Source organism: Rutidosis leptorrhynchoides, chromosome 7 (genome assembly GCF_046630445.1).
Source record: "Rutidosis leptorrhynchoides isolate AG116_Rl617_1_P2 chromosome 7, CSIRO_AGI_Rlap_v1, whole genome shotgun sequence".
Taxonomy (NCBI): Eukaryota; Viridiplantae; Streptophyta; class Magnoliopsida; order Asterales; family Asteraceae; genus Rutidosis; species Rutidosis leptorrhynchoides.
The window spans coordinates 364731391-364753071 of record NC_092339.1 but is presented as its reverse complement, the minus strand read 5'-3'; the positions used below and the strand labels follow the sequence as shown (position 1 = coordinate 364753071).

At 36.5% G+C, this 21681-nt stretch overlaps 1 protein-coding gene across 1 annotated transcript; it reads right to left on the bottom strand.

Moving 5' to 3' along the window:
* Positions 1-1865: 1865 nt before the first annotated feature.
* On the bottom strand, positions 1866-2438 carry LOC139858471 (dirigent protein-like). Its single transcript, XM_071847321.1, has one exon. It carries the CDS (start codon positions 2436-2438, stop codon positions 1866-1868), a length of 573 nt encoding a protein of 190 aa, XP_071703422.1.
* Between the last annotated feature and the right edge of the window lie 19243 nt (positions 2439-21681).

Sequence of the window (21681 nt, the reverse complement as noted above, 5' to 3'; positions counted from 1 at the left end):
AAGAAATACGCCAGGGAAGACCGTAATCGAATTCAGTTGTATGTTGTAGATTTAAGCATGTGAACAGTTAATCTGGTCTCTTTCGATTCTAGAAGTAGTCCCAAATCGGGAGCGTCGATTGAATGATAAATTTAGAATGTTTTTTATGATTTTTAATCTATTGTAATTTTATGTTTTTAGGATTTTTAATAAGTAGTAATTTTATGTTTTTAGGACTTTTAATAAGTATTTTATTAATGTAATCGTATTATTAATTTTAATAATTCCCGTGTGTATTTTTTTTAAAAATTAATTTGTTATTATTATTACAAAATAATAATATAAATAATTAAATAAAATAAAAACTAAAATTCAAGAAAAAATGAAAAACAAATAAAAAATACCTCACCCCTACCCAACAACACACCACTCAACACGCCACTTATTATTTACCAGTTTACAGCATGCCCATCAAACACTCCACCTTTGCCCAGCAACACGTCAACACGCTCATCATTGTTAAAGATGGTCTAAACGACAACTCATTTAAATATTTTGATGATAAAAACTTGCATTATACTTTATTGTAATAAATAAAACTAATACGGAGTAATAATTAATGAATTATATAAAACTAATAACTGGGTCGGTGGATGCGGCCCAGTTCTCTGCAGTCGGGCTCAGTCCAGTCCGTTTTTTGATTCTGCTCGAGGATGATAGATTGACATGTGATCAAGGTGCTTTCGTGGTCAAATCTTCATACTAAGTTTGAGATTATTAGAGATAAATTGCTTAAGAAGCATCAGGATAAGAAGATTTCTGTTAAAGACAATCGAAATTTAGGTAGGAGTGGAGATGAAGATGGTTATAAACCGGTGGAATTTGTTCGGGGATGTACGAGATTCCGATTGGATCGATTCGTCGTGTGAAGGGTTTTGTCGAGCTTGGTACTTTTTAAATAGCAAAGTTAAAAAACCACAAGAAGACATCGATTCCAAGGGTTTATTTAGAAAAACGAATAAGGAAAAGATCTTATCGGACTCTTTCATTGATAACATCAACGATATCGACTTCGGTGATGCGATTCAAAAGTTGTTTGATGGTGAACTTGTCAGGGACGATGCAGGTTGTTCGTCGTGTGCGGACATGAAACCGAGTGCTTTGAACCTGGGGCGTAAACCAGTTGAGAAAGATTTTTTTCAAGACCTTGTGGATCGTGATATTATCGAGCGTTCTTCGGCTATCTTGGTTGGGACGCTTCATCAACTGTATTAATCTACAAGATTGTTAACAGGAACGGGAATGATAGACCCTGTCAACGGTAAAATAAAGAAGTCGGTTATATAGAGTGTTAGTTGGTCGTTGCGTTTCGATTTATTTAGTTGCAGTATGGTTATGTCTTATTGGTTTCGTTGTTAGCGTTTTTGGTCTTTGTTTTGTTCGTTTCACGTTTACTTTTGGCATAGTCGAGGCTCGGCGTTAGATAGTTATAAATTGCTCTCGCTCTCTAGGTTCGAGCCTCTTCGATCACTCGTTGTATCTTTTGGTTGAGAACATTGTCTTTTGAAAAACGTTTTCGTTTTTATACGAGTTCGCGTTATTTTTAGTTTAAAAAAAAAAAAAAACAACTCAACGAATAAACAAACAAACTCATAACAAACTATCTTTAGTTCAACAAGACAAACAAACAAAAAGCAAACTCTAGTTATGCGTAGAATAAACTTAACTCATAACAAACGAATAGTTCTTGATAGAAAAACACATTAGATGATTCGAAAATGGCATGTTTTTACTCCTTATTAAGAATTACAGAATCATTAGCGAAACAAACAGACAAGATAACGAAGCTGCATTAACAAAAACAAAATATCAAGAAAGCTTCTTGATCACCAACATTCATAGAACTTAATATCAACACGAAGCCTAAAGTAAACCTCTCCTTCAAACGCGTCCGTCATCAATGTAGCCACGCCTCGAGACATGAAAAAATCACCGGTCCCACCAATAACCGATATATCTCGTGTTTTGTTCATCAAAGGATCGGCTCCTGCAAAGTTAATGGTGCCTACATGCTCACTTGAGTTAAACACAAATGTGAATCCAAGCCAAGCCGTAAAGATGTCTTGTTTGTCATAAATATAAAATCCTTGAGCACGCCCCACGACCTGTGAATGCAAATTGTTGTCTAAGGTTATGGGATCATCGAATACAACCACGTTCCCAAAATGGTTCTTATTCGCCAATATCGTATGATTGCCCCAAGCCGGTGCACCAACAATGACTGAAGTTGCATTTTTCTCGTTGTGACCGTTGTAAATAATGTCGTGGAAGTAAAGTACCATTTCCTTACAAGGTTTTCTAGAACGTATGGTTTTTCTTGGTGAAGAAAAACATCCTAAAATGAGCAATGAGAAGATTATGAATAGAAAAAAAGTTGAAAGTTGTTGCTTAGATTGCATTTTGTAAAGAAGAGAAGGATGGTTTGTAGAAGTTATTTGTGTAGATAATTGTTGTCAAGGTCTCGTTATATAATGTTTCTATAAGTATTATTTAATTGATGAAGCAATTTTTTGAATTTGTGCGACTTAAAGTCTAAGAGCATATGCCATGATTCGTTGCACTAAACTATGGGGCCTATTTACAGTAGATAAAACTAGTGTTGTAACTATAGATCCCTTTACTTCAACAACATATATCATACATATAAGTTCGAGTTCTTTAATAGTCTAAACTAATTTGTGATAAACATATAAGTTCGAGTTCTTTAATACTCTAAACTATTTTGTGATAAATGAAAGCTCCCAAATACAACTTTATTATAATGTGTGTCTATATATATATATATATATATATATAGACACAAAGAAAAATATAAACCCTAAAATATGTGTTAAACAATAAAACTTATAGATATAACTTTATTATAGTACGATACATATAGGGATAGAAATAAACATATAAACCCTAAAAGTTCTAACGGACTCAAACTCACAATAGGACTTGAGCCTAATCCAATCCGTCTAATATTCTCCGCAGTTCGAACGATGAAATCGCAGAAGTTCGGACTGAAAAGAAATAGTGAGGGGACTACCATTGGTGACGGGACCGGAAACGGTTCGTCTTTAACTTTCAAGGCTAGTGTGAGAAATGACATTGACATCAACAATGACGGTGTTGAGGTCTTGGTGGCATGCCCCGAAAATAGACTTGAGGATAATGCACTCGGTTAGTGGAGTTTCCGTTCTGTTTCATTAGTATGGAGTTTGTTAGCATAGTTAGTTGATTCGTTTCTTTTTGGTTTCATCCATGTATTTAGTTTAAAAGTTTTCTATGTTTGTTTGGTTCGTGTCTGGGATCGATTTTAGTTAGATTGTGTTCGATTAGTTTCGTTAGGCTTAGTTTTCTACTTTCGAGCCCCACTGCGTTTTTTATTTGTATCTTGTTCTTTTTTTATTCTTTCCGAGAAAAAAGATTTGGTTATAAAGTTTTCGTTTTTGTAAAAAAAAAAAAATGTATTTTGCATCTGTATCCTATGCATGATATTTATATTATTCATTAATTATTTAAATAATCCAATAATACTCGTACTTAAGTTGTATTAAGATCCAAATATAGTAGAATGTCGTTTCGATTGGTAATGACCCTTCATTAATACAAAAATTTTAGTATATAAATAGAAAAAATACTGACCGCGCGTTGCGGCGGTAATATTTGGATATACGTTGTTTGGCACCTAATATAACTAACAGACCGCGATTTGTGGTGAAACATTTTAACGTCTTTTATGAAACTAATGTTGAGTGAAAACTGGGGAAAAAGTTGTGAAGAAATGAGGGCAATGTAGCGACCCCGACAAATCGTCAAGTGACGGCGTCGGCTACGTGGGTCCCATTACCTGATTATAAGTCTTTTAGATAACTTTTGACCAAAATATGTCGCCTTCATTTCAAAATAAAGATTGTTTCAAAGTTTACAAGAATTGTTCAACCAATAGTTAAGTTACAACGTTATAATACGAATGAAATCTAGGCGACACGGTTTAAAGTAAAGTCAAAAGATGCTCCATGAAATGCACGTATACTCGACATCCAATGCAAGTATCAAATAATGAGCGGAAGCATATATCACCTAAGTTCAAGGACCTGAGAAAAACATAGAGAATCTGTCAACGAAAACGTTGGTGAAATCATAGGTTTAAATAAGTAAATGAGTAAAAGCAAGCTGAACCACAAGAGTTGCAATATTGATAAAGTCATAGTACATTCTAAAAGTTAATATTCACGAGAACCCAATTATCAAAGCTTAACATTCCGTCCGTTGAATACCCCATAAATTAGTGCTAGAACAACACTGTTTCCCGAAAATATATTTCATCCGTAGACGGTAGCGAACCGTCAAAGATGAGGGTTGTCAACCCATATGGCCATATAACATAAGTTCTCGCTTACACCATCTGATGTAACTAATGATAATCGGATTGAGGATTTTCGTTCTAAACTCGTATGTAGAATGTTTGTTTTCCCGTTCTTGTGTTCACTTAGTTCAAAAGAATCGTTTATGTTTTCTCATCCCAAAAGTAAGTTTAAAAGAGTAAAAGTGGGACTATGATCTCACCTTGTATACACGAACCAAAAAGTACTTCGACAAGTAACGTGTGCAAAGAACAATGCTAGTCTTGACCTAAACAAATAGGTTGTATCAATAACGATAGTCACGAAGGGTAAAGATGTTCAATTAGTCCTATGGCTCGTTACGACTCGATTATATTAGCATGTGAATCAACTAGTCAAGTTTCATGCAAGATACAAGTAAATAATCATGTTAGAAAGGTTGTATAAGTATTTGGTTAAGTTTGATTAAAAGTCAACTTGGTCGGGTCAAAGTCAACGGAAAAGTCAACGGGGTCGGGTTGGGTATCCGACAATTTTTCTAAGTTATATAATCATATATGAGCATGTTGGCCAAGTTTCATGTTAATCGGAGGTCCGTAGCATAGCAAACATTTTTATGTCAAATGACCAACGCAACAGCCAGTTTTAGTACAATGGGACGGCGTCCCAAATGGCTAGACGGCGTCTCGATTAAAAGAGTGGGACGGCGTCCCCAATTCCTAGACGGCGTCTAGGTTAGAAAAGTGGGACGTCGTCCTGGGTATCTGGACGGCGTCCTGAGGTGTTTCCAGGCCCTGGTTGCTGAAACTCCTAAGTGCACGAATCAAAACTCAACCCAACACAATTTACAAACCGCAAACATTCAAGGCATGCATTTTATATCACCGGAAAGGTATTTTGACAAGGAACGCAACTATGCACTTTTTATCATTCAAACTTTCATTTACAACAACCAAAAACCGCAATCAATGCTCCTCATTCAATGCATACAAGTCATAAACGCCATTTAATGATTCGATAGCCAAATTACATGAACAATATGCCGTTTCGAAGGTAATTAAGCATACAACACAACCTAACACTTACAATTAACATTTCATGTCATTTAATGCATCAAAAATCCATTCCTAGTTCATGAAACCCTAACCAAAAATCACCAAATTTCATAATCAAGTTTAAGAGGTTTCTTAGATCAATCTTTACATCCAAATGAAGCTAATGATACTAGTAACACTTTTAAAACATGCACATTAACAATCTAATAACATTTGATCATCCAAAATCAAGGATTTAGCAAGTAATTTTCATAATGATCTAGTTACACCAAAAACAACAAATCGAGCATACAAATTACATACACGACATCACAATGAGCCATAGACACTAATTAACATACTTTTAAGTCAAGAACACAAATTTAAAGAAAACTAGTGTTTTAGAAATGTTACCCAAATAAGATGAAGTTGGTACCAAAATGAAGAGGATGAAGAGAGGATCACGAATATGTAATTTATTTTGTTGTAAGCCTCCTGGATCGAATTTAGATGATGATTGAATGAATTTGGAAATTGGGTGTGTTCTTGCTAGAGAGAAAGAGAGAGAGAGAGAGATGGTTGAATGGTGGTGATTGGGGTGGACTAGGTGACCTAGTCAACTAGTTTGCCCCGTGTCAATTTTAGTCCCTCGAGTTTGTAGTCGGGTGCGGAAAATACCTAAACGGAATATTTCAAAACGCGTATTAACGGGAGATGTTATAAACATATAACGGAGTTTAAATTAGTATAACGGAAAAGAAAACGGAAAAAAGGCGGGATGTTACATTACCTACTCCTTAAAAGAAATTTCGTCCCGAAATTTAGGTAGGCGTAGTAGTCGTTGTTTCTTCCTCGGAATCTGACTTTTCCGGAACTGGGAATAGATGAGGGTGTTTCTTCCGCATTTGATCTTCTCTTTCCCAAGTAAACTCGGGTCCTCTTTTGGCGTTCCATCGGACTTTAACAATCGGGATCCGGCTTTGTTTTAATTCCTTCTCGACGTAGTCCACAATTTCAACCGGTTCCTCCATGAAATGAAGTTTGTCATCAATGGTAAGCTCCTCGAGAGGAATGACGATATCGGGTTCGGCAAGACACTTTTTCAAGTTGGACACATGGAAAGTAGGATGAACGGAGCTCAATTGAGGCGGAAGATCTAAACGATAAGCAACGGTTCCAATACGCTCCAAGATTTCGAAAGGGCCAATATACCGCGGATTTAGCTTCCCGCGTTTCCCAAAACGGATTACACCCTTCCAAGGTGCGACTTTTAACATTACTCGGTCACCGAATTGAAATTCAAGATCGTTGCGTCGTTTGTCGGTATAGCTCTTTTGACGACTTCGGGCCGTCCTAAGCCTATCTCGGATTTGAATGATTTTCTCGGTGGTTTCGTGAATGAGTTCGGGTCCGGTGATTTGCACGTCGCCTACCTCGGCCCAACAAAGAGGTGAACGACATTTGCGGCCATATAGCGCTTCAAAAGGTGCGGCTTTAATACTCGCGTGATAACTATTGTTATAAGAGAACTCGGCGAGAGGTAAGTGCTTGTCCCAAGCTTTTCCGAAATCAACCACGCAAGCTCGTAACATGTCCTCTAAGGTTTGAATTGTACGTTCGCTTTGTCCATCGGTTTGAGGATGATATGCGGTGCTCATGTCTAAACGCGTTCCCAACGCTTCTTGCAATGTACGCCAAAATCTAGAAACGAAACGGCCATCTCGGTCGGAGATAATCGATAAAGGTACACCGTTTCGGGCTACGATCTCCTTAATGTAAAGTTGTGCAAGTTTCTCCATTTTGTCCGTTTCTTTCATGGCAAGGAAGTGTGCGGATTTGGTGAGACGGTCAACAATAACCCAAATGGTATCATAACCGCCCGTCGTTTTTGGTAGCTTGGTGATAAAATCCATCGTTATCCTTTCCCACTTCCATTGCGGGATCTCGGGTTGTTGAAGTAGTCCGGACGCTCTTTGGTGTTCGGCTTTGACTTTGGAACATGTCAAACACTTGGAAACATAAGTAGCTACGTCCCTTTTGATGTTCGGCCACCAATATAGTTGTTTAAGGTCGTGGTACATCTTATTGGCACCGGGGTGAATCGAGTATCGTGACTTATGGGCTTCATCTAAAATAAGGCTTCGTAGGTCCCCATAACTAGGCACCCAAATCCTTCCGGCGTAATATCGGAGTCCGGTCTCCCTAATTTCGAATCGAGAGACGAGAATGTTCAAGAGCTCGTGTGAAAGGTTTTCATCCTTGAGAGCCTCATCTTGGGCTACCCGAATTTGGCTATTAAGGTTGGTGTGAATGGTGATGTTTAAAGCTCGGACACGAAGAGGCACCGCTCTTTCTTTTCGACTTAAGGCATCGGCTACTACGTTTGCCTTCCCGGGATGGTAACGAAGCTCGCAATTATAATCGTTCAAGGTCTCAATCCACCTTCGTTGTCTCATGTTTAGTTGCTTTTGATCGAAGATATGTTGGAGACTTTTGTGATCGGTAAAGATAGTACTCTTGGTACCAAGAAGATGATGTCTCCATAGCTTAAGTGCAAAGATGACGGCACCGAGTTCAAGATCATGTGTCGTGTAGTTTCGTTCGTGAACTTTGAGTTGTCGAGAGGCATAAGCAATGACTTTCTTTCGTTGCATTAATACGCATCCATAACCGTTTTTCGAGGCATCACAATATACAACAAAATCATCATTGCCTTCGGGAAGTGACAAGATAGGAGCGGTGGTTAGCTTAGTTTTCAAGATTTGAAAAGCGGTTTCTTGTTCGGATGTCCAAACGAATTTTCGTTCCTTGTGAGTTAACGCGGTTAAAGGACGAGCGATTAGGGAGAAATCCTTGATGAATTTACGATAGTATCCTGCGAGACCCAAGAATTGTCGAATTTGAGTAGGAGTAGTAGGAGTCTCCCATTTACTAATGGCTTCGATTTTTGCGGGATCGACTTTAATGCCTTGATCACTTACAACATGACCAAGAAATTGAACTTCCTTTAACCAAAATTCACACTTGGAGAACTTGGCATATAGTTGCTCTTTTCTCAAGAGCTCGAGCACGAGTCGGAGATGTTCTTTGTGTTCCTCTTCGTTTTTAGAATAGATCAAAATATCATCGATGAACACGATAACGAATTTGTCGAGGTAAGGTTTGCACACGCGGTTCATGAGATCCATGAACACCGCCGGTGCGTTAGTGAGACCGAAAGGCATGACAAGGAATTCATAACTACCATAACGAGTCCGGAAAGCGGTTTTGGAGACATCTTCCCCCTTAACCCTTAGTTGATGATAACCCGAACGGAGATCGATTTTTGAGTATACACGAGAACCTTGTAGTTGATCAAAAAGGTCATCAATGCGAGGAAGAGGATATCGGTTCTTAACCGTCAATTTGTTTAGTTCACGATAATCAATGCACATTCGTAGGGATCCGTCTTTCTTCTTGACGAACAAAATCGGAGCGCCCCATGGTGAATGGCTAGGTTGAATGAAACCACGGTCAAGTAACTCTTGGATTTGACTTTGTAATTCTTGCAATTCAGATGGAGCGAGTCTATATGGTGCACGCGCTACGGGTGCGGCTCCTGGAATAAGATCGATTTGAAATTCAACCGGTCGATGAGGTGGAAGACCCGGTAATTCGTCGGGAAATACATCGGAAAAGTCACTAACAATTGGCACATCTTCGATGCGCTTTTCGTCGGCCTCGACTTTCTTAACGTGAGCAAGAATCGCGAAACAACCCTTGCGAAGTAGCTTTCGAACTTTAAGGCACGAAACGAGATTGAGTCCGGTGCAATTTTTGTCGCCATAGACAATCAATGGTTCACCATTCTCGATAGGAATTCGGATTGCGTGAAGATCGCAAAGAATGTGAGATTTATTTTTGACCATCCAATTCATACCGATTATTACATCAAAACTCCCTAATTTCATGGGTATCAAGTCAATTTCAAAGTCCTTACCCAAAATGTTCAAAGTACACCCCCGGTAATATGTGTCGGCACTTAAGAGTTTTCCGTCGGCCACTTCGATGGAATAAGTAGTATCTAAAGGGTGTGGTGGAGTGCAAATGGTAGGAGCCAAAGTCTTGGACACAAAACATTTATCGGCACCCGAATCGAATAAGCAAGTAACATAAGAGTTGTTGAGAAGAAACGTACCCGTGACTAGTTCATTGTCATCTCGGGCTTCCTCGGTGTTGATGTTAAAGGCTCGACCTCGGTTGTTGGGGTTGGCTTTCTTTTTCGGGCATTCGTTCTTATAATGGCCCGTTTGGCCACATTCGTAACAAGTGACCGTTTTTGGAGGATTGGGCCCCTTTCGAGCAACGGGGGCGGTGCTTGTGCAATTGTTGGCCCTATGACCAACTCCTTGGCAACGGTGACAAATTAGCTTGTTACATTCGCCGTAATGATGTTTGTGGCACTTGTTGCACAAAGGTAAGTTTCTGACATAACCCTTCTTGCCGTCGTTGTTGAAGGGCTTTTTGGTGAAGGTGTTGTTGTTGTAGTTGGTTGATGGAGTGGCTTCCCATTTCCTTTTGTTGCCACCCGACTTGTCCTCGGCCTTAGGAGCCGGCACTACGATTTCGTCAACCGTTTCAATTAGTTGGCGAGCCATGTTCATAGCGGCTTGATGAGTAGTGGGTTTGGATGACATGACCCCTTGTTTGATGCTTTTTGGAAGACCGAGCATGTAGAGCTCAATCCTTTGAGATTCGGGGTTAACAAGATTAGGACACATCAAGGATAGTTCGGCGAAGCGTTGATTATAAGCTTTAAGATCGTTTCCGACCGCTTTCAAAGCTCTTAGTTCTTCCTCAAGCTTTCGGGTTTCTTCGCGCGGAAAATATTCAACAATCATCTTTTCCTTTAGATCGGCCCAAGAGAGGGCATGAGCTTCATCGGTACCCACCGATTGAACATAGGTGTTCCACCATGTTAGAGCAATTCCGGAGAAAGTGTGAGTGGAGTATTTGACCTTGTCTTGATTCCGACAACCGCTTATGCTAAAGACGGCCTCGGTTTGTTCAAACCAACGAGTAAGCACAACCGGTCCCCCGGTTCCATCATAAGTGTGAGGTTTGCACCCCATGAAAGCTTTGTAGGAGCACCCTTCGCTAGAGTTACCGGCTCCTTGGTTATTGTTGTTGTGGTTGGTGTTATTGTTGTTGTTAGACGAGTGACCGGCCATGGCCGCATCTACGGCGGTAGCTATCATCCGTTCGAGAGCTTGTTCGGGAGTTTCATTGCGGCGTACACGACGAGGAGCCATTGTTCCTTCAAAACAAAAGAATACCGTTGGTTAGTATTCTAAATAATACTAACCGTGATATGGAATAAAGGTAGAGAGAAAATTATCCTTGACCCGCCTTAAATTCTTTATGTCATAATGTCGGTATGTTCATATGAGTCACCGTAATATAATTTCCGGGAATTATATTACCCTAATTCATATGTGCATTCGACATTACATCATATAGTCAAGGTGGCGTGTCAATTAAATTATATAACGCAAGACTTAGATAGAATAAGAGTAGATATGAGTAGAAGAGTTAGAGTATAAATGCACAATTTGTCAAGTAATTCCTATGTCAAGTCTATATGCCGGTTGTAGTCTAGATTCACCTATGTACCCTATGACTCGGGGTGGACACAAATGAACTCTAAATCCCTACAACCAAGGCTCTGATACCACTTGTAGCGACCCCGACAAATCGTCAAGTGACGGCGTCGGCTACGTGGGTCCCATTACCTGATTATAAGTCTTTTAGATAACTTTTGACCAAAATATGTCGCCTTCATTTCAAAATAAAGATTGTTTCAAAGTTTACAAGAATTGTTCAACCAATAGTTAAGTTACAACGTTATAATACGAATGAAATCTAGGCGACACGGTTTAAAGTAAAGTCAAAAGATGCTCCATGAAATGCACGTATACTCGACATCCAATGCAAGTATCAAATAATGAGCGGAAGCATATATCACCTAAGTTCAAGGACCTGAGAAAAACATAGAGAATCTGTCAACGAAAACGTTGGTGAAATCATAGGTTTAAATAAGTAAATGAGTAAAAGCAAGCTGAACCACAAGAGTTGCAATATTGATAAAGTCATAGTACATTCTAAAAGTTAATATTCACGAGCACCCAATTATCAAAGCTTAACATTCCGTCCGTTGAATACCCCATAAATTAGTGCTAGAACAACACTGTTTCCCGAAAATATATTTCATCCGTAGACGGTAGCGAACCGTCAAAGATGAGGGTTGTCAACCCATATGGCCATATAACATAGGTTCTCGCTTACACCATCTGATGTAACTAATGATAATCGGATTGAGGATTTTCGTTCTAAACTCGTATGTAGAATGTTTGTTTTCCCGTTCTTATGTTCACTTAGTTCAAAAGAATCGTTTATGTTTTCTCATCCCAAAAGTAAGTTTAAAAGAGTAAAAGTGGGACTATGATCTCACCTTGTATGCACGAACCAAAAAGTACTTCGACAAGTAACGTGTGCAAAGAACAATGCTAGTCTTGACCTAAACAAATAGGTTGTATCAATAACGATAGTCACGAAGGGTAAAGATGTTCAATTAGTCCTATGGCTCGTTACGACTCGATTATATTAGCATGTGAATCAACTAGTCAAGTTTCATGCAAGATACAAGTAAATAATCATGTTAGAAAGGTTGTATAAGTATTTGGTTAAGTTTGATTAAAAGTCAACTTGGTCGGGTCAAAGTCAACGGAAAAGTCAACGGGGTCGGGTTGGGTATCCGACAATTTTTCTAAGTTATATAATCATATATGAGCATGTTGGCCAAGTTTCATGTTAATCGGAGGTCCGTAGCATAGCAAACATTTTTATGTCAAATGACCAACGCAACAGCCAGTTTTAGTACAATGGGACGGCGTCCCAAATGGCTAGACGGCGTCTCGATTAAAAGAGTGGGACGGCGTCCCCAATTCCTAGACGGCGTCTAGGTTAGAAAAGTGGGACGTCGTCCTGGGTATCTGGACGGCGTCCTGAGGTGTTTCCAGGCCCTGGTTGCTGAAACTCCTAAGTGCACGAATCAAAACTCAACCCAACACAATTTACAAACCGCAAACATTCAAGGCATGCATTTTATATCACCGGAAAGGTATTTTGACAAGGAACGCAACTATGCACTTTTTATCATTCAAACTTTCATTTACAACAACCAAAAACCGCAATCAATGCTCCTCATTCAATGCATACAAGTCATAAACGCCATTTAATGATTCGATAGCCAAATTACATGAACAATATGCCGTTTCGAAGGTAATTAAGCATACAACACAACCTAACACTTACAATTAACATTTCATGTCATTTAATGCATCAAAAATCCATTCCTAGTTCATGAAACCCTAACCAAAAATCACCAAATTTCATAATCAAGTTTAAGAGGTTTCTTAGATCAATCTTTACATCCAAATGAAGCTAATGATACTAGTAACACTTTTAAAACATGCACATTAACAATCTAATAACATTTGATCATCCAAAATCAAGGATTTAGCAAGTAATTTTCATAATGATCTAGTTACACCAAAAACAACAAATCGAGCATACAAATTACATACACGACATCACAATGAGCCATAGACACTAATTAACATACTTTTAAGTCAAGAACACAAATTTAAAGAAAACTAGTGTTTTAGAAATGTTACCCAAATAAGATGAAGTTGGTACCAAAATGAAGAGGATGAAGAGAGGATCACGAATATGTAATTTATTTTGTTGTAAGCCTCCTGGATCGAATTTAGATGATGATTGAATGAATTTGGAAATTGGGTGTGTTCTTGCTAGAGAGAAAGAGAGAGAGAGAGAGATGGTTGAATGGTGGTGATTGGGGTGGACTAGGTGACCTAGTCAACTAGTTTGCCCCGTGTCAATTTTAGTCTCTCGAGTTTGTAGTCGGGTGCGGAAAATACCTAAACGGAATATTTCAAAACGCGTATTAACGGGAGATGTTATAAACATATAACGGAGTTTAAATTAGTATAACGGAAAAGAAAACGGAAAAAAGGCGGGATGTTACATTACCTAAAAGACTCGAACTTGGATATTTTTTCTTACAAACTCATGAACTTACCACTTACTCAAGCCATTAATTTGATATAATCAGTTCGGTTTGTTTATTATACATATATAAAATTTATCCAATATGTTTTACTTAAAAAAAAAAAAGAAGCTCTGTTTCAAATATAATTAGTTGCGTTTTTTCGTAAAATCATTTCGAGTTGAGCGGTAATGACGGCGAAACCTAACTCGTGGAAGAAAAAAGATAAATGTCGTTAAAAAATTAGGGTGGTTGTTATTTTATTATTATTAATTAAAATTGAAAAGTAACATGTTTTATCCCTTAAAGTTATACATTTACACCTTTTATACCCTTAGAATTTCACTTTTTACCCCTCCAACTATAAGCTACTTGATTGTTTCTTCCCCTAGCCAAAACTCAAAAGCCACAAAGTGAAACGACCATAAATTTTGTAACAATTAGTAGATATTGAAATAGAGTGCAGTCATGGTCGCGCGTTGTTGCGGCAAGTTTTGTTTTACTCGCGTGCGCGTAGTGTTGCGTGCATGATAGTTATTGTTGTACAATATATGTTTCCCTTTAAAATATTTTATATGTACTGCATTTAACAAAATTATAAAAAAAAAATCCATTAAAACATACAAAACCCAAGTAACTCAATTTCAATAATGTAAGCAATCAAACTCAAATAATTTAGTAGTTTAAAATGGTTGAAAAAAGAAAAATTATTAAGCAAAAGTTAATAAGTTAACATCTAATAGTGATATTGTTAAAAAAAATCAAAAAATAGATTATACAAAGTTAATAATTTAAAGCTATAAATAAAATAAAATTTTAAACCCTTAATAATACATAATTAAGAAAATTAAACTTTTGAAAAAAATGTATGTGTAGTTCACTTGAATTTAATTAAAAGCATTAGGACTTTGAAAATTCATGACTTTGAAAACTATAAATAAAGAAGGGGCATGGGATTTTCACGTTTAGCTAATTAAACGTCAAATCATGATGGATTTTTAAAAAATAATAAGAATTGCTTCATATTGTTGTAGTGTTATAACTAAGTTCATGGAGACCAAAGAGAGAACAAAGTGATCTATCGTTTGGGAATCAAAGTTTTTAAGGACCTATTTTTTATATGCAGAGACAATCGAAAATTTGAGTAACATGGTATTTAGGAAAACATAACTGAAAGAGCGAAGACGAAACACAATAATCCCAAAAACAACAATCAAATACCTCAGAAAAAAGAAATCAAATTCCACTAACATTCTTTTGCGCATTATTTTTTCTTATAGCTTATATTATTGGTTAGGGTCTGAGAGCCATTTTTTAAATAGTTTATATTATTCGTTAGGATCGAAGAGCTTTTTTTCATCTTGTTCTACGTACTTAAATTTTCGAGACCGGCTCGACTAAGTTTTCAAACTTTAAAGGTCAATAAATAATTATTAGATAAATAAATGATGTCATTTGCTAATTGCTACTTAAAAGACACCCTATATGACCAAAAATGAGGTGTATTTTAGTATATATAGAAATAGAAATAAAAGAAGATAAAATCTGAATAACTTGTAGCAATATATTTTCTTCCTAGATATAAACATAAAAAAAAATAAAAATAAAAAAGACAGTATTATATTTTCTTCTCATGAAGATGTCATAATACTTCCAACTTCATAAGTCAACCGACACACTCATCACTCATGCATGAGTGTTAGGTTACTTTACATAAACAATTAATAATAACCAATCAATCACGCATATGCAAAATAATACTCCGTATGTGAAAAGTGAGATATTCCTTTTCAAAAACATATGTTTCGGCAGGGATATGCAAGCCCTGTGTTGACATTTGTCAACCTATCCAGCAATCCCCCGTAGCCCCCTGGAGCCTAGCGAAACACCATCACCATAAACCCCTACAGCTTGCCAGAACTCGGATTCGAGCCTGCATGGTTTTCCTTTTCCATCTTTGCAAACGTGGGGCCTAGGATCATATGGGCCGGGTACCACTAAAGCAATGCTTCGTTTGCATCTCTACCCGAGAATATAGGACGTCGTTTCCTCACCATTAGACAAAGAAAGTCTGTCACTTTATCCTAGGCATGGCATCATGCCGATTGGGTTGGATTTAGGATTTAGCTAAGTGATATATAAAACATGTCCGAAAACAAAAAGGGAGTGCTTTCCAAGCACGACCGGAGAAAACAGAGAGTGTCCAACAAGAGCACGGTCGAATCTTTCTTTACTGGGGTCACGGTTCCAAGCTCCTAGTGAAACCCAAAAATTGTAATCCAGGAGCATTTGAACGTGACCCGCATTAAAGAAAACAAGGCAGGTGTCCGGAGTGTACACCTTACCGTTATAAATATATACTAATAAGTTGTTGTCCTGAGCGGTCAGTCCCTTTTATATAAAATAATCTCTGTCCGGAAGCAAGTGAGTGCTTCCCAAGCATGACCGATAAAGCAAATGTAGAGATTATAAATACATAACTACAAACAATGGAGTGTTTTCAAAGCACGACCGATAAAGCAAGGGAGTGCTTCACAAGAGCACGACCGATGCAAGGGAGTGCGACCATGAAGGTCAGGACGTCGTTTCCTCACCATTAGACAAAGAAAGTCTGTCACTTTATCCTAAATCCAAACCAGATTAAAAAAACGCGTCTAAAACTCCGACCTGAACTCGTCGGGTTCACATTTAGTTACTAACTAGTAGGTGAACGGGTTCCTCCACGGGTATCGGGTCCCCATTTATTACGAACTATCGGGTATCCGGGTCCCCATTTACTTACAAACTATCGGGTAACGGGTTTTTCATGGGTATTCGAGTCTTTTTTTGATTATACGGGCCGAGTAGTCGGGTTTAAGGGTCATGTATATGGACTCAGATCTTTTTTGAGGTATACGGGCCGGTTAATCGAGTTTGTGTCTAAAACCATCCGCAAACCCGTACTCGCGTAAAAGATAAAAAAATCATTCCCATACCCGACCCTAGACTCATTTACCCGACTCGAACCCGATCCAATAATATCAGGTTCAGGGTTCCTCATACGTGTTTTTTTGTCATTCACACTTTATCCTAAAAGAGAGATAGACTAGGGGTGTTCAAAACCGGATATCCGAAATTTCGGATAGTGCATTTAGTCATCCGATATCCGAATCCGAAATTTCGGATATCCGATTTTCGGGTATCCGAAAATTCGGGTTCGGATATCGGATTATCCAAATATCCGAAATTTAAAATAAAACAACTCTAAATCAATACTCTGTATCAATTGACAACCACCATATATAAGCATCCAGTTACTTAATAACGAATTAACTTATACCAGCTTCTTGTTGAATGAAAATCGTGAAGTAGAAACCCAAAACAAGATGAAGAAAAAGAAGCGCAAGATCTAGCAATAGGTGCTAAAAGAAACACCAATAATAGCCTCGTTCATGTAATTCATGTTTAATTAAATCGTTAAAAGAGGCATCAATAATAGTAGGTGCCTTTTGTGTTAATTATCTATTATCTATGATTATCTATTTGTTTTTATATGTCGTTCGCAAGTGTATGTATTTGGGGTGTTCATTTGAAGAATGAAGATGTGATGGTGAGATGATGAAGACTAAAGAATACGGCACTCCTTATGTTTAGATCCAGGGTGTTTTTACCTTTTTGTTTTTGTACTGCATCCCACAACACCTCAGCTACCCATCTTTTTATGTTTTTATAAATATACATGCTATTAAATTATTAATTATTAATATATATTTTCGGATAATCGGATATCCGAATATCCGAATATTTTGAAAAGTGATATCCGAAACCCGAATCCGAAAAATCGGATATCCGAAAATCCGGATATCCGGTTTTTCGGATATTTTCGGATCGGATTTTCGGATTTTTCGGATTACGGATTCGGATATTATGAACACCCCTCATAAACACTACTACATTTAACGTCATTTAGAGCCCCTTATTTAGACGTGTTGATAAATTAACACGTCTATTTGTACAAATTAACACGTCTAATTAGAAAAAATGCGGAACACCTCTAATTAACATATTAGTTAGACGTGTCAACACGTCTAATTGATATATTTAGACGTGTTGATGATACAAATTACGGAACACCTCAAATTACATATTGTTTAGACGTGTTGCCACGACATATTTAGACGTGTTGTTGATAAAAAAAAAAGGCTGAACACCTCTAATTAACATATTATTTAGACGTGTTAACACGTCTAATTGACCAAATTTGAGGAACACGTCTATATATATTATAATATAGACGTTTTGACACCTTTAATTGATAGTAACACGTTTAAATATGTTATTATTTAGACGTGTTATTACATTTTTTAGGGCGACTCACTTTGAACTTTTTAACCTTCCATCGAGTACTAATTTTATATCAGATTAATTTTTAATTATTATCCTTATATCTCAAAAAGAAAAACACAGGTTACAATTTTCTCTTTTAATCTCTACATCGTTTACACTTTAGGGTTTTTCCCTTCTGCAATTCCAATAGATTGGGAAGATTTTACATCTAATATCTATATATATGGTTTCTTATTATTATTCCGTGTTATTTTCTTCTCTACGAAATTCAGTCGAAGGTTGCAAGTGGGGCTTGGTGAGAAAATGGCGATTTGTTAATCCGTATTATTCTAGCCGCTACGGTATTTTCCAAGGAGAAAACGGTAATTTGACTTCTCCGACGTGATTTTGCTCAGTCTTTTCAATTTAACCAATGCTTTGGCTTTAATCAGTCTTGAGGTTCTTTTATTCTTTTACTGGTTTCTAGATGGGTGGAAAAAAGAAAAAGAAAATTCCTCTAACTGAGCCTAGGGTTTTACGCAATAGGAAAATTGGTGGTGATTCGGTTGAAGATTCGAAGCAAGAAGATAATCAGGTGGAGCCTTCTACTGATTCTGAAAATGACTAGATGTCTACGCAAGATGAGAGTAAATCTCACAGTAGTCTGATGAAGGATTATGTCGTCCTTGATGAGATGGAAGATGATGCACAGGGGAATAAAATAATAAGCCGACATCAAAATCTGGTTCTTTTCTTTCAACTTCTCAGGTTTCTGGGAATCCTCTTAATTAGGAAGAATCAACTATTGCTGGTAATCAATTTCGAAAATCACAAGAGGTAAACCCTAATCTTATAGATAATTCGGATTTGAATTATGAGCATGATGGCCGTAATGTTAATACAGATGCAAAGCAAGTATGTATTATCATAGGATTAGTGTTCATTCAGTTTCAGTGAATACTTCTTCTCCTATTAAATTCGTACATAGTCTTGCTAGTCCAAGTATAAACGAAGTGCAGGTGGGGCTTGGTGAGACAAAAGCTCCTTTTATGGGTGATAAAAAGTATCATAGATAATATTGTATTTATTGTTGTGTGGATTTAGTTGCATATGTGATTTGACTTGAATGCGTATATTTTGTTATGAATTTAATTCTCAGGGCTAAAATTGATGAAGATGATCCTTCAATATATCTTGCAATCGGTGCCAAGTCGGTTCGTTTCGTACCAGGTGTGTTTCATCAAGTAATTCTGATTTCTAATTCATTAAGCGAATTTATGAAAGATTTTGTGTACATACTATTTTGTTATTGAATTCTTGAATGTTTTTAGGTTGTAAAGTTTTCCTCATCCACCTTTTTTAAGTTTTTAACTTCATTTTCTTCATGTTTTTTTCTGCTGGCTTTGTCTCATCTGGTGTATCCGGAAGTGGTTTTGCTATTCTTTGTTAATTACATACAGTTTTAACTAATTTGACCTTCCTTATGTGTTATTATTCTCATTTTCTTCACGTTTAAATAGCCTTTTTGAAGTTGGACATTTGTTGAAATTGTATCTTGAGCAGAGGACAAAAAGTGTCTTCCTTGAGAACGTAAGATTTATTATGCTTATTTAATTCAATGTTAGTTTGTTTTCAAATTATAACACGTTGGTATTGAATACTTTTTAGGATACTTGAAGATGTTCGTTGGATCGTTACTAAGGTAAATTTTCTACATTTTTATATATGTACATACATAGTATATTAAGTGTATTGTTTGTTAGGAGATAACAAGAAGTGTAAAAAATAGCACGTGCCTTTCTATAGTGTGGATGGGTTTATTTTGGTTTTCAAAATAGATAGATAGATATACATACTCCATGATTGTATTAAGACACTAATAATGCCTAGCAGGTGTTATAACTAAAATGTTACATATAAAGAAGAAAAGAGGCATCGAAGGAAAGAGAATTGTTGACAATGGAACCAGCATGTATGTTTTGTTCTAAGTTGGTTCTACAATTCCATATTCGTATGGATATTATGTCTCTAATGTTAAATCTATAACAAATACTCATTTACTTGACGTTTGTCTTATACCTTGTTTAAAATGGATTGTTTAAAATGCTAATGAATTTTCTTTTTTGGTTTTTTTGGTCCTTTTTTTGCAGAAAATTATGGATCACTTTGTTTGTTGTTGTTCGTTGTTTGAATGATTCCAATGAGAGAATTACTATCATGGATATGTAAGTTTATTCAAGTTCTTGATCAATAATATACATAGATATGGGTCAAATTATTTACTGTAGTTGGGATTTGGTTCCATTTTGGTACGTTGATGAAATAATGGGTCATTATTGTCACTTTTGTGATGATATGGGTCAACTTTGCTTCTGCATAATGTTGTTGGCACGGGGAGGCAATAGGCAGGAAGGCGGCAGGAGGAGGACGGAGGACGGATGGCAGAGGGATGACATGTCGAATGGGTGCTCAAAGAACCAGCTATTAGTTTATAGTTTCCTCCATTATAAATTACATTTATGACTTCTTTTATAAATACCTAAAAGATATTTATATATATGATATTTATACATAGTTTGATTTTGTATGTGATTGGATTTAACATGTAGAATTACATGTGATTGGGTTTTACAATCACATGTGATTGACGTGTAGAATCACATGTGATTTACTACATGTCAAATTCAATCACATGTGATTGAAAAACAAAATTTCGAAAAAACAAAAAAAAAATAAAAAAAAAATTAAAAAAAAGGATTTTTTGAAAAAAAAATTAATTTTTTTTCAATCACATGTGATTATCGCGCCACGTGTCGCACTCTGATTGGTTCCTTAAATCTCAACTTAAAAGTTGGTTTCATTTGAATATTTCTCACCTAAAAATATATATGATATCAATAGCCTTCACTAACGTGTATATAGATATACATATTACATATGGAGTGTAATTTTGTTTGACTGTTAGGTATCTATATATTCAGGTAAGTAATATGGGTTAGAATAAGGGATTACGCATCGCGGTATTGAATTGACCCTTTCAATCAAGAGATTTAACATAAACTAGACATGTTTACCTTTGGAATTAAGTTAACTTTATCACTTTATGCTATACAAAACGAGTAAAACAACAATCAGCAGAAAATTTGATGGAAGTAACAACATATGAAAATGAAACCATAGCTAACTAAACGTATGAATCAACTTTCTATATATAATTATACATCACCTCATCATTAGGACTTTTGCTCATGAGGCAATTAGTAAAGACTTGACCATGTAACTTCTCGGGTATAATTATCAATTTTTTAATTACATATTATGATGAATGATGATAACTTTATATTTATATAATGATTACACATGTTTTTCTATTGGAGAAGCATGATTGATTAAAAGGGGAGAATAAGTTTAGCCAACTAATGTTTAGGCTAAGGTTAACAACTCATATTTTTTATGAACTGGGTAGGTAAGCCAACTTATTTCAACTCCTCTGTCGTTTGAAAAAAATGTTGCTTCTTCTCCTTTTATTTTGATTTCCTATTTAATTTAGCTTTTAACTAATTTAAAATTTAAATGTAAATTATGTTGCATGTATCATGTGTAGTAACTATGTAATTGAGTTTAAAATAGTAGACACTAGATAGTGGTGATAATATCGCGTTTGATTACCTTTTAATTGAATAATTTAGGACCGAATGTTAAACCGTTCAGTATTCAACGTTTATGAACTCTGGGAGACAAATAATGTTAAATGACAAATAAAATCATTCAATTAAACTATTAACTAACCACGGAGTACCATTCATTTTCTTAATTATCCCGCTTAAATATGACAAATATCAATAAACTATATTTTTCTATTTAA

What these genes read in the sequence shown, in the direction of transcription:
- LOC139858471 (XM_071847321.1), bottom strand. Translation starts at nt 2,438, where the DNA reads ATGCAATCTAAGCAACAACTTTCAACTTTTTTTCTATTCATAATCTTC.